Source organism: Paramormyrops kingsleyae, chromosome 8 (assembly GCF_048594095.1).
Source record: "Paramormyrops kingsleyae isolate MSU_618 chromosome 8, PKINGS_0.4, whole genome shotgun sequence".
In the NCBI taxonomy this organism is placed as follows: domain Eukaryota; kingdom Metazoa; phylum Chordata; class Actinopteri; order Osteoglossiformes; family Mormyridae; genus Paramormyrops; species Paramormyrops kingsleyae.
The window spans coordinates 38,337,614-38,351,282 of record NC_132804.1 but is presented as its reverse complement, the minus strand read 5'-3'; the positions used below and the strand labels follow the sequence as shown (position 1 = coordinate 38,351,282).

The 13,669-nt window shown below is 39.7% G+C and overlaps 1 protein-coding gene across 3 annotated transcripts; it reads left to right on the top strand.

The window, feature by feature from the left end:
- Positions 1–4,592: 4,592 nt before the first annotated feature.
- On the top strand, positions 4,593–8,094 carry snrpe (small nuclear ribonucleoprotein polypeptide E). 3 transcript variants are annotated; one of them, XM_023798233.2, is made up of 6 exons: positions 4,593–4,694; positions 5,721–5,775; positions 6,068–6,094; positions 6,950–7,012; positions 7,282–7,360; positions 7,933–8,094. In XM_023798233.2, exons 2-6 carry the CDS (start codon positions 5,722–5,724, stop codon positions 7,986–7,988), a joined length of 279 nt encoding a protein of 92 aa, XP_023654001.1. In that variant the 5' UTR covers positions 4,593–4,694; position 5,721; the 3' UTR covers positions 7,989–8,094. The 3 variants fall into 3 exon arrangements, with proteins under 3 accessions (XP_023654001.1, XP_023654000.1, XP_072571888.1); XM_023798232.2 differs by having other exon boundaries at positions 4,630–4,788; XM_072715787.1 differs by having other exon boundaries at positions 4,654–4,777.
- The last annotated feature ends 5,575 nt before the right edge of the window (positions 8,095–13,669 follow it).

The following is a 13,669-nucleotide window of genomic DNA, read 5'->3' as shown; positions in this document are numbered from 1 at the left end:
GAAGCGGTCGCTCTGCCTCGCTCCAATTTTGCTCCGATACCTATGGGCTGATATTAGTGCCCCTAGAAACTGAATATGAATTTTGTATATTTGAATCTGCAGTTATGATACATATGAGAATAAGCTTTATATACACACGCGATAGCATAAACATTAACCATACGTGTGGTTAGTATATGGTAGTATATGTGGTTAAATGAACGATTTCTGGCAGTGCTAATTTATGTTAATATGGTAGACTAACGCAAAACTAGCTAGGGATATGAATTTTACTTCTAGTTTAGTTTAAGTTATGGCTCGCCTCTTCATCTCATGTGGCTTTCTAGCAGTGTTTATGCTAAATATTTTTTAAAATATTCATCTCGCCGATATGAGGCGGAATTAAATCAGTATTAATTTTATGTGAGTATGGAATATTATTTAGCACTTCATAGTGCATAGAGAATGTAAATATGACCAATAAAGTTATGTCCATGCAATGACATTTTTGTGTTCTTAACTCTTTTCCTTTCTTAGACACCTACATTACTAGTGTGTTTTGGTAATGAAAATTGCCTATAACTGATTACATAAAACATTACATTTTTGTGGAGAAAAAACACTGAATATGAAATAATAAGCAAATGTGTTTACATCCGCGATACACTAAAAATGGCGAATGGGGGCGTGTTAGACAGTGCAGACACGTGACTGACAAAGACCGATGCAAGGTTTGCTACTGAAGGAAGGATTTCGCAAAAATTCACGGCTGGGTATTTAAAAAAACACAACTAGAGATGATCATGCCGCCATTATGTTCAGCCGAGGGACCAAATAGTAAAAGAGATGATTGACAAACATCATCTAGGGGTGTGGATCAAGGGAGAAAACAACGATGGTGAATGGTTGAAGAAATGATGATGCTTAAGCGACGAGATATTGTTACACGATAAGAAAATGTATAAAAAATAGTGTAAAACAGTATTGGACATACTCCTGCAGGGTGTCCAGCCTTGGCTTTAACCTCACTGTGGCAATAAAGGCTGACTATGAAGATCTACACAAGCTGCTCCTGACTCCTGATATTGCGAGGAAGAAAAAAACACAACACGAGTGCATCGATACACATACCCCTGTATCGATCTAAATGTAAAGTTATAAAGCGGGTTTCAGGTGCTATGCGTCTGGTCTGCTGCATGTCTACAGCGCTCTCTGTGTACTGTGCTAATAACCGGAAGCATCAGTTGGACTGGCATTTAATATGGTGAACTGTATAAGCAGTGCTCGAAGTGGAGAAAAAATGTGTCGCTACTGTATTGACAGTGAGAACGGCGGCGGGGGTGTTGGGAACAACAGAAGGGCCTCAACAACACTAGGTATTGCGCGCGGTGCCCCGCCACTCTCGCGTGACGCTTGTCTCTGAGTTGCAGAGTACTGGCAACTTGTGAGAAGTGACGGTACGATAAAGATTAAAATATAGCAGTGCCGATACTGCTTAATTTTTATTACGTATATGATCCCGCATTTGCGCTTGCGACACCCCGATACACGCCTCCTCTTTACCCCGACCTGCAGAACTGTCGTAAACGTGGAAATGAGTTGCGTTGTGAGTCTGCGGTCGATTACTTTTCCTCAAGGACCCGGATGTGTGTCACACTAGATTGAAATTGAATTTGCGAACTGAATTTTTCGAGGTAGGATAAATGCTATTTCAAGTTACTGGAATTCAGATTCAAATTATTAAATTCAGATTCAGTTTTGAAATGCGGATGACTGCAGATTCAAATATACAAAATTCATATTCTGTTTCTAGTGGCACAAATATCAACCCATAGATACCGCTCACACTACGATTCTGAGGCGTGCCCAAATCTACCCAGAATTCATCTGTACAATTTTCAAGAGTGTTACACAAATTGGCCGAGATGGAATTCGCAAAGTATTTCACAAAGGAAACTGATAAATCATGCAAGTGTACTATTCTTATCAAACGTATAGATGACAATAATGTAGAGCAAGAACAACAATGTGGTGAAACTGTTTCAGTGAGTAAAGATTCACTTTGGAATCACTTTTCTCAGAAACATGAGAGTGTGCTACGCGAACAGGCAGAAGCCAGAGCAAAACGTGAGCAATGTGTATATGGTTGTAGCATATCAAGTCTATAAAGTAAATTAAAGTATAAAAGCCTATAAAGTAAATATTCATAATCAAATAAATTCGTTTTGTCATTCAAAATAGGTCTAATATGATTTTTTAAATTTCACGTAACGCTGTCCATGAAATGTTATTTTATAGAGAGACGCAGCAGCAGCATCAACAGAAAAAATTGAGGAATTTAAAACGTTGATGCTTAGCTTGTATATTCTTTAGGCTATTAAGCCCACTGATTCCTTTATTTTTAAGCCTATTTTTGTGTGGAATGCCATTGCCAAACCTGTCCGTTGTTGCCTATATGTTGCTTAAAAATAAATATTTTCTGTTCTGAGTGGCAATGTTGCCGTTGCTCATATTTCTTTATGATATAAGGCTTCGTTTTACGGTGACATTTGTTATGCATGCAGATTATTTGTCCCTCTTTTAAATTGGAGCGAGCGTGGAGCAATTTGACTGGAGCGGGAGGAAATTTTAGTGGAGCTAAGAGCGGTTTTGAGCGGAGCGGCTTAGTGCGAATTAGAGCGGAGGAGCGGGCGGAGCCAACAGCCTCGTGAGCAAGGAGCGGAAATTCTCGCCGCTCCACTCCGCTCACATGCTCTGGGTGAGTTTCCCGAAGCGTTCTTAACGCTACGTTGTTCTTAAGTTCTGTGTTAAAAGATTGAACTAACGAACGACGTATCGTTAAGAAGGCTTCGGGAAACTCACCCCTGGTTGGTATCTCAGTTTTAGATAGTTGACGACGGGCAGGGTGATGTCATGACTGGACGACTTGCAATGTAGGTTGTTAGCTGTGTTGTGTGTACGGGAGCTATAAAGGAAGGTAAGGCACAGGAGATGCTGAGAACACAGAATAAAAAATGAAAGCTCAGTATGTCGCATGAAAACAACAATACCTGACATAGAATGTGGGGGCGATCCGGGTATTAAAGGCAGCGGGACAGGTGCAGTCACTAATTAGTCGTCTGACTACGGGAGGTGTGGGATGTGACCGTAACTTTCCGAAAATTTCTTAGAGGTGTTATATAGTCGAACATCATTAGGGTGACACAATTTCACAATAAAAATACATATACAGTGCTTGAAGTGATACAAACAAAAGGTGCTGTGTCCTATAGGGCTGAGGTAGTATTACAATTGGCACCAGGTTTTGGGTTACAGGCTCCTACCGCCTAGGTGCTATTGGAAAAAAAAGGCAAATTTTAGAGGTTGCGGGTTTTTGGTTTTCCTATAGGCCTCGTGTAGGACCAGAGCATGTGAGCGGAGTGGAGCGGTGAGAATTTCCGCTCCTCGCTCACGAGGCTGTTGGCTCCGCTCAACACCGCTCCTCGCTCCACTAAAATTTCCTCCCGCTCCAGTCAAATCGCTCCACGCTCGCTCCAATTTAAAAGAGGGACAAATAATCTGCATGCCTAACAAATATCACCTTAAACCGATGCCTTATATCATAAAGAAATGTGAGCAACGGCACTCAGAACAGAAAAGATTTATTTTTAAACAACATATAGGCAACAATGGACAGGTTTGGCAATGGCATTCCACACAAAATAGACTTAAAAATAAAGGAATCAGTGGGCTTAATAGCCTAAAGAATATACAGGCTAAGCGCATCCACGTTTTAAATTCCTCAGTTATTTTCTGTTGATGCTGCTGCTGCGTCTCTCTATAAAATAAAATTTTACTGACAGCGTTACGTGAATTAAAAAAATCCTATTTGACCCAATTTGAATGACAAACTAATTTATTTGATTACCAAATTATAGGCTTTATACTTTTATTTACTTTATAGACTTGATATGCTACAACCATATAAAACTTGCTCACGTTTTGCTCTGGTCTCCGCGTGTTCGCTTAGTACACTCATGTTTCCGAGAAAGCTCTTTTTAGATTCCAAAGCGGATCTAAATCTTGATAATTGTATAGATGAATTCTGGGAACATCTGCGCACGCCTCAGAGTCGTAGTGTGAGCGGTATCGGAGCGAAATTGGAGCGAGACAGAGCGACCGCTCCAGCCTTAATTAAAAAACCGCTGCGCTCCTCGCTCACGCTCCGATCCACTCCGCTCACATGCGCTGTGTAGGACTACAATTGGCACATGGTTTTAGGTCGCAGGCTCCCATGGCCTAGGAGCTATTGAAAAAAGGCCTAATTTTAGAGAAAAAAAAATCATATCAATTAAACAAAGGGTTAAAATCGAATGAAAGTTGCTGTGTCATATAGTGCACAGGTAGTAGCATAATTTGCACCCATTTAGGCGTCATAAGCTCCCATTGCCTAGAAGCTATTGAAAGAAATCTATTTACCCACTTTTTCATTTTAAAATGATCATTTAAAGTACAACAAAGTGTTAAAAATAAGTAACATTCACTGTGTCCTGTGTATGTCAGGTAGTTGTAGAATATGCACCCATTTTGGAGATACTGGATCCCATTGTATTGAAGTTATTGCAAGCAATCAGTATTTTATTATTCTGACAGTAATTCGTTGACGGTCCCTAAGTCAGCGGTGCGCGAGTGTCTCCGAGGCTGTGGAATCTTTCGACCGCCTTATGCAGTCAAGTGTGAGTGAAACACCGCAGTTAAGTCTGGAGAGTGTGGATCTGAATATCCGTCGAATATCCAACCTAAAACTGATTTCACCTCGGTGGGGTAACAGTGAGTAGTGAATATTTGGTGTTTGGTTCAAATGTCCAGTCATTTCCAAGTGTGATATGGTACCGAGTATTAATTAAGTTAATCGCTGCGTTATATAAAAAAAGAAGACAGAATAGCAAAAATATTTAAGCAGAATGTCAAAAATATTATTCAAGTAAATTAATCGCTTCTTGTGACAGAAGGCGAATGTATTTCCACAAACGAAAGGTTGTTACTGTCACATTTGCAACGTTTTATACAGTAGGAGGTTGTTAGTCTTAATATAAGGTTTGATTGTAAAAGACCATAGTAAACAAGTAATGTGAGTTTATTTTTTTAGCCTGCTTAAGGGAAGAAAAATTTTTGAGCGATTGGTCACTTCTGCTACGCAGGAGAGGCGAAGTGACTTTGCCTTTAAAATGAGCAATCCATGGCAGGGGGCAGTTTAGAGCACAACACCGTGTCTTTTTTATTTTTAAAAACCCAACTAATGTGGTAAATTTGTGACTCAAATATAATTATTTGCAGTTGCAACCTGTAAGTACAGTGGGTACTAACTACTTGGACTATCAAGTAACCTGAAAATTTCGTTAAACGCAAAATTCAAGATTTAGTCACAATGTAACTTTTTTGCTGTTTAGTTGTGCTTACACTAGTACAACGAGATCAAATAGCATGTGCACACGACAAAATTTTGTTTTTTTTTTAGTATTTTAACCCTGTATAAGTACTCCTTAGCTTGTAAAACAACTCAAGTTTGTCTCAGAACGATCTAATGTCACCAATCGGTGGCGCTAGAGTTTTTGCGGGAGGCAAATTAATGCATTCCCATAGTGCTTTGTGGTACCGGAAGCGCGCCATTGCAGTTTGGCCAGTGACAACGTGAGGTTTTCGTTGTTAACTATTGTGGTAAATTAAATTTCTAGAGGCGTCTAAAGACAGTCGTTTTGCAGGATGGCGTACAGAGGCCAGGGACAAAAGGTTCAGAAGGTTATGGTTCAGCCAATCGTATCCTTATAAAGTGGTTGTAATGTTTTCTTTAGTGTGAGACTGTATGAAAGGCACTGTTAAATTTGCTTTTAGATAGGTAGCTTTGTAAAAAGTAAACGGTTAACGACGTAATGATTTTCTGTTATTTAGATACCACGGTAATGTGTGGTTCGCTAATATCTGAAAAAACAGGTACACTGTTAAATTCATATTATGATACTCAGAAAGCTGCTTGTGTTTTTCTGATCTGACGCGATTATGGCGCTTCTAAATTCCGTAAGGCAGTTCATTTCTTAACCGAATTTTTCAGAATCTCATTTTCAGGTACCTCCAGAACGTAAGTATTCGTGATATTCACATCCATTCCACCCTCAAAATCGTTTGCCGTGTTTTTTTTTTCTCTATATCTGTGTATAATGAATTGTAAATAGATACTGAAGGAGAACTTTTAAAGAGGAACTTATAGTCAGTACATGTAACTTTTATCCATTGCAGGACTGAATTCTATGGTTAGTCGTTTGTGTATAAACGATGTTAAATTCCGCACTTAGTCTATATCAGGGGTGCCCAACTCCAGTCCTGGAGGGCCGGAGCCCTTTTTAGCTCAGTTCTTTCCCTGTTCCACCATAGACGATTCAGCTCAAGGGCTATGTGGTAATTAGCACAAGGAGTTGAATCAGGTGTGTTAAATGAGGGGAAACCCAAAAATGTGCAGGGCTCTGGCCCTCCAGGACTGGAGTGGGGCACCCCTGGTCTATATAGTCGAAAACATCTAATGGGTTTTAGTTTTTATCGTATGACTATTGGAATTTTTATTCAGTTTCCTATACATTTATTCGTTAAACATCTTATTTAGGTACGCTTGGTATTTGTATGTTACTGCAGTGGCGCCACCAACTGTTAACTCTTTAATTTATTAGCATGCTTGTGGCCCTGCTGCCTATACGTTGTTCGTTGTAGGCATCACTAGTGAAGTTTAGTTTCCATTTGAAACATTATGCTTGAGTATTCAGTAAAACATTTGCATCTGATTTGTTGGTGATTTGAATTTTATTTTGATCAAGTTTAAAAATATTCCTATTACTCTTTAGTGTGGCTAAAGCTTCTATGCTTCTTGGTATACAGGGTTGTTGGCTGAGTTTTTGCATACACTCAAAAATAATCCTACAATAGGTTTTGTGTTTGTCTCTAGCGTTCTAGAATCCAGGTATGGCTTTATGAGCAAGTCAACATGCGGATAGAGGGATGCATAATAGTAAGTAGACCTGTTTTCACTCACCATTTAGTCAGATTTTTCTTGAAACTGCTTCCAGGAGCACCACCACACAATTCTTGACCTTCCAGTATGGTGAATTTCTCATGGCTGGTGAGATGTATAAAATCAAAACTAGGTACATATTATCTTGTTTGATCTCTATATATAAACATTTTTACAATTATTTGTCAGCCTTGGAATTATTTAAGGTTTGCTACTTCATTTGCTTTGTCAACACAGCTTTAATTTGTCCCTATTTTATTAAACAGGGATTTGATGAATATATGAACCTGGTGCTGGATGATGCAGAAGAGGTCCACATGAAAACCAAGAACCGGAAACCTCTTGGTGGGTATTTTCATTGTCAAGTAAATAATGGCTAGAATGAGGTTAAACTTTGAAACAGACATGACAAAATGAAAACCTTTTTGGTTTATGTATGGTGAGCCCCTTTGTATTTCCTTTTCCAGCAAGTTTCTATAGTTCGCCATGCCTGAATGGTGAACAAATATTTAGACTTAAGATGCAATCAGTTGCTGTTGGTATTCATTTGGTAAATTGTGGTATGTTGGCTTGAAACTTACAGAACATTACATTGAAACAGTACAAGAACTCATTTACAGACTGTCTGGAAAAATAGTATTTGTAATTTATTGTAGGTGCTCTTTTCATGACCTGTAAAAGCAAATTGTTTAAAATATTGACCCTTTTATTTAACCACTATTTCTTATACAAAATATTAGGTTGTATGGTGGTAGTTTTATGTCCACAAATCCATGTTTTCTCTAACAAATTTGTGGCTTTTTTTTTTCCTTTTGAATCCTGTTGAACACTGAAGAATTTGTATTTTAGAATGTGCATATCTGTATCTACAGTTTAACTTTGCAGACCAATTCCTGATCTCCATGTCTTTTTTTCAGGGCGGATCATGTTAAAGGGAGACAATATCACCTTGCTACAAAGTGTAGCTAATTAATAGAAAAGTCATTTGATGTGATTTCAGAATACAAATCCACTTGCATCGTGGAATAATGTAACCTTTTCTTTTAACTTGAAAATAAAATGTTTCAGGTTTGACTGCAGGTATCTTTTGAAAGACTTGTCTTTTCATGTGCTTCAATGTACAGTCATCCCTCGTTTATCGCGGTTAATCCGTTCCAGACTCTACCGCGTTAAATGAACTTCCACGAAGTAGGATTCTTTATTTCTTGATTATTTGGCTGCACCTGGCGTTGAAGGATTTGCGGGGGTGCTCGAATACATAGGCATACAGTCCATATGTACAGTAATTTTAATTGTAATACAGAGGTGTATAATTGACTCAGACAACCGAGCGCACGCTGTATCATTTTCACTGTCTATCAACTTTTTAATGAATAAATGTATTTGAAAAAACCGCGATAGTTAAGTCGTGAAAGTCGAAGTGTGAAATGGTGAGGGACGACTGTAGTTGGGAATTTCCATTAGCTATTGAATTAAAGTGTCCGCCACTAGAGGGAGAAATATCTGTACTTTGCATCGTGTTCCTTTTGATAGACAGCACTATATTTTAAATGCCCAAATAGGCTTTTTAAAATTGTTGCATTTGCCTTTTGCTGGAAGATTTGCACAACTCTTGAATTGTATGTGAAATTTTTGTTGAATTATACGTGCTACCATATACTAGAAAATTAATTGCAAGACGCTTTATTGGAAACAATTTGACTTCAGTTCATTTTAACCTGTGTAACATTTTAATTTGGAGTAACAGTGGTTCTGTTTATGGCTTCAAGTCTAACTTGTTTTGCAATCAACACAAGTAGTTAGATGTATACGTTTTTATGGTTATCAGTCACTTAAAAAATATGAGCCTCAGGAGAAATTCTAGAGAATTTTTTTTACTCTCAATGAGATTATATAATTTCCTTAACATTATTGTTAGCTGGTTGAGTTTCAAATCAGGCTGAATTCCTGTTGTAGTAGCAGTCTTTTGAAACGTGCAGTTTGTATTGTCAGGTAAATAATTTACCGACTTGCTTCCAGTATTGGAAACTTTGGATTGTCTAGCTTGCCAGTTACTTTAAAAATGAAGGATCAGTTCTCAGTTTGTAGCTATAGCTGTGGACTAGTTTAATCTGAACAATTATTTATTAAAGGATGCGAACCTTTTTATGCTTACAACACACAATACAAAATATTTTTTTTTCATATTTCTGTTAAAAAAAAAAACAAAACAAAAAAAAAAAAAAAACTCTAACAGAAGAGTACCAGAAATAAGTATCTGGTTATGCATTCAGGGCTACAGTGTGATGCAACACAAAGGTAATGTATATTTTGTCATATACGATAAATCGGTGATGCCCAGGGTAGGTGTCATGGTGGTATGCTTGGGCCTCTCCCCCCCCCCCTCCCCAAAATGAGCCATTGTGACCCCCCCACCACCAAGGACACCATCTTTTTATGTATTTGTTTGTTTAAATAAGGGGGTTCACCCAAGTCTCTCCTTGGGGCGCGTTTACGAGTTTAAAAAAAAATAAAAAATTCTCGTCATGGCTGGGCCGACACTGAATATCGGTATTGGTGATATCTAAACCTACTTTGTGTTGAACTGAAATCAAATTGAAAAGAAAATCTGGTAGTTCTGCCACCATCCCCGCTGATATATGTCGATTGCCAGTTTTGGAAATGACCATATTATAGCATACCATCCGCTCTTATAAAGTCTTAAAGTATTCTTTGAATGGGAAGACGTTCTTTTTTTACAAACTTATCAAATCAAATTTCTGTCAAAGGGATGAATGTTCATTTATTTTATTTGCACTTTTATATGCACATGAAGCACATTTGTAGAATCATTCCTTTTAGATGGACCATTCTTTACGTGATTTGTATACATTTTTTTAGGTTTATATAATACTGACTATTTCTCCATGACACCTGTTTGTTTTTAAATGTTTTGCTAGAATCGCCGTTTTGTAATTGAGACGTGTTATGTTTATTATATACTCATTAAAGTGGTGTAGTTCAAATTCATTTTCTTTGTGATTTAAGGAAACTTCCGGTTAAATGACAGCACTTCTTAGTGAAAGGTTTTTATCTACGTTAGTGCGCTACGCATGATCTGTGATGTCTATTAATAATGTCGAATCCTGCAGCATTTTCGAATGCTAGCCCCGAACATAATCTCACCACCGCTAACAACGTCATGTTATCTTTGCGGGGGAAGTACGATAAAAATCTGTAGCAGTGTGTAGGAATAGTGCTCACAGAGCGTGAGGAAGGAGTCCTGCATGGCGGGGGAGGAGTGTGTGAAGGTGGAACCCACTACCGATCTGGGGAGGAAGCAGCACTGGAGGCACATTCACAACACCGTGGATCCGAAGCCTCCTTAGGCAGGCGGACACCTTTTTTTTTTGCTGAGGGGAAAGCAGCTGCTGCGAAAATCAGCTCCCCCAGCACATGTTATTTCTTGCAGCCACATTCTTTAGATATAGAGCGAGCATGCTTGCAAAACTGAATGATCAAATACCAGTGCTCTGTTGCGCAGATGTTGCCATAAAGTTTTCACTTATTGCGCAGGGTTGCAAGAGAAATTGAAAGTTTGGGACTGTGTTGTTGTCAAACATAATCGTTTTCTTTGATTTTTTTGGTTGGAAGTGAATTCAAGAAGAAAAGACGGACAATTTAGTGCCTGTTTATAGTCTGGCCTTAGATTATTTTTATTTAAAGTAGTTCTCATATTTGCTTGTCCAAACTGTCTTTGCCACAGTTTAAAATTTTATCAATTCATTTTTGTATATCGTTTTCATAGCATTATCTCAAACGCTTTAAATTATCCCGGCCCAAAGCCCCCAGTGAGCAAGTGAAAACTCCCTATAAGGAAGAAACCTTGGGAGGAACCAGACCCATTATCCATGGGCTAGCAGAGGAAATCCACAATAACGAAGTCCTGATTTACACTCACCTAAAGGATTATTAGGAACACCTGTTCAATTTCTCATTAATGCAATTATCTAATCAACCAATCACATGGCAGTTGCTTCAATGCATTTAGGGGTGTGGTCCTGGTCAAGACAATCTCCTGAACTCCAAACTGAATGTCAGAATGGGAAAGAACGGTGATTTAAGCAATTTTGAGCGTGGCATGGTTGTTGGTGCTAGACGGGCCGGTCTGAGTATTTCACAATCTGCTCAGTTACTGGGATTTTCACGCACAACCATTTCTAGGGTTTACAAAGAATGGTGTGCAAAGGGAAAAACATCCAGTATGCGGCAGTCCTGTGGGTGAAAATGCCTTGTTGATGCTAGAGGTCAGAGGAAAATGGGCTGACTGATTCAAGCTGATAGAAGAGCAACTTTGACTGAAATAACCACTCGTTACAACCGAGGTAAGCAGCAAAGCATTTGTGAAGCCACAACACGCAGAACCTTGAGGCGGATGGGCTACAACAGCAGAAGACCCCACCGGGTACCACTCATCTCCACTACAAATAGGAAAAAGAGGCTACAATTTGCACGAGCTCACCAAAATTGGACAGTTGAAGACTGGAAAAATGTTGCCTGGTCTGATGAGTCTCGATTTCTGTTGAGACATTCAAATGGTAGAGTCAGAATTTGGCGTAAACAGAATGAGATCCATCATGCCTTGTTACCACTGTGCAGGCTGGTGGTGGTGGTGTAATGGTGTGGGAGATGTTTTCTTGGCACACTTTAGGCCCCTTAGTGCCAATTGGGCATCGTTTAAATGCTACGGCCTACCTGAGCATTGTTTCTGACCATGTCCATCCCTTTATGACCACCATGTACCCATCCTCTGATGGCTACTTCCAGCAGGATAATGCACCATGTCACAAAGCTCGAATCATTTCAAATTGGTTTCTTGAACATGACAATGAGTTCACTGTACTAAAATGGCCCTCACAGTCACCAGATCTCAACCCAATAGAGCATCTTTGGGATGTGGTGGAACGGGAGCTTCGTGCCCTGGATGTGCATCCCACGAATCTCCATCAACTGCAAGATGCTATCCTATCAATATGGGCCAACATTTCTAAAGAATGCTTTCAGCACCTTGTTGAATCAATGCCACGTAGAATTAAGGCAGTTCTGAAGGCGAAAGGGGGTCAAACACCGTATTAGTATGGTGTTCCAAATAATCCTTTAGGTGAGTGTATAAAGTATATAATTGTGTATAGACCAGGTATAAATGTCTGGGCAGGCTGGTGTTGAAGCTGCTTTCATCGACAGGATGAAGGTATGGTGTCATCCAGCAGCAGAAGTCAAGAAGACAGCAGATGTGTAGTCAGGCTGGGTGGGTAGGCAGGGAGATACCCACCATCAGGAGCTCCATAACATGGTCCTGGGAGAAATTAATACAGTGTTAATAAAACTCTGCTTGTATGACTGAATACCTCAACTTGTAATTCTATGTTGAATGCTTGTTGATTGTTATTTTCTTGCATTTGGTGTGAAATTTAAGTTCAAGAGCTGGCTGGGTACACCATACTGGTGCCAAGACCACGGCCCTTGTGTCTGTCTGGCAGGTCACATTTCCTTGGGCTCTGTATCCACACGGAAACACTGCCCAGATCAGATTGAGGGTTTCCGATTCCTTTTGGGTGATTGTTGGAGCAAGGGCTTTGTTCTCTGTGTCCTGACCCCTCTCCTTCCGTGTTTCAAGTGACCAGATGGCAGTATCACTCCCATGCACCACAACACACTTTCAATGTGTATGCACTTACCTAAATATTAGTCTAAAAACAGATTTATGGATGGATGGACAGACAATATACTTAGCACTGGCAGACTGAGGTATAGGCAACATGGGTAGTTGCCCATGGGTAGCCTACAGGGAGGAGGCCCTGGGGCAGATCCAGGACATGCTGGAGGAATTATATCTCTCGGCTGGGCCTGGGAATGCCTCGGCATCCCCCCCAAAGAGCTGGTAGAGGTAGCTGGGGAGAGGGAGGTCTGGGTATCCCTGGTACCCCGCGACCCGAACCCCAGACAAGCGGAAGTTAATGGATGGATGGATGGATGGATGGGTAGCTGCCCACGGTGGCATCTTGCTGGTGGCAGCATGGGGCACCCCCACAAAAAAAAAAAATCGGTTGGGTCATTTGCACATCACGTCAGTGATATATATTGATATGATATTATATGAATATATATAATAATCAAACATATTTAAAATACAAGTACACATAGAAAAAATTTATATGCCAACACATCACCTACTTTGCATGGATTCAGTATTGTGCTCGGTGCGCAGCAAATTCCAGTTTCGCCTTTTGGATATTTTTTTCCAAATATTTTTGATTTGTGGTTGGTTGAATGTGCGGATGTGGAACCCGTATTTTATTGGTGGCATGGTGGCTCACACCTTCAAATTCCTTCTTTGTATTGGCAGAGTTTGCATGTTCTCCCTGTGTTGCATGGGTTTCCTCCCGCAGCCCAAAAACTTGCAGTCAGGCCTGACATCATCTATAAATGCCCATTGAGTGTGATTGTGTGCCTTGCATCCACTCTGTGTGATATGAACCAAGGTTTAGTCAAGTCACCCCATCCCAAGTCAAGTCAAATCATTAGTGGTCAAGTCCAAATCTGAGCCATTATATGCTAAATTAAATGTACAAGCACACAGACTAATCTAGTGTGAGTTTACTGGTTTTATTGAAA

Excerpts from the sequence above, each read along its gene's own strand:
- snrpe (XM_072715787.1), top strand. The coding sequence starts at position 4,683 with ATGCAGTCAAGTGTGAGTGAAACACCGCAGTTAAGTCTGGAGAGTGTG. Across the intron at positions 6,095-6,949 it reads TTTTCAGGTACCTCCAGAAC|CGTTCTAGAATCCAGGTATG; the intron begins GTAAGTATTCGT and ends GTTTGTCTCTAG. Across the intron at positions 7,361-7,932 it reads CAAGAACCGGAAACCTCTTG|GGCGGATCATGTTAAAGGGA; the intron begins GTGGGTATTTTC and ends TCTTTTTTTCAG.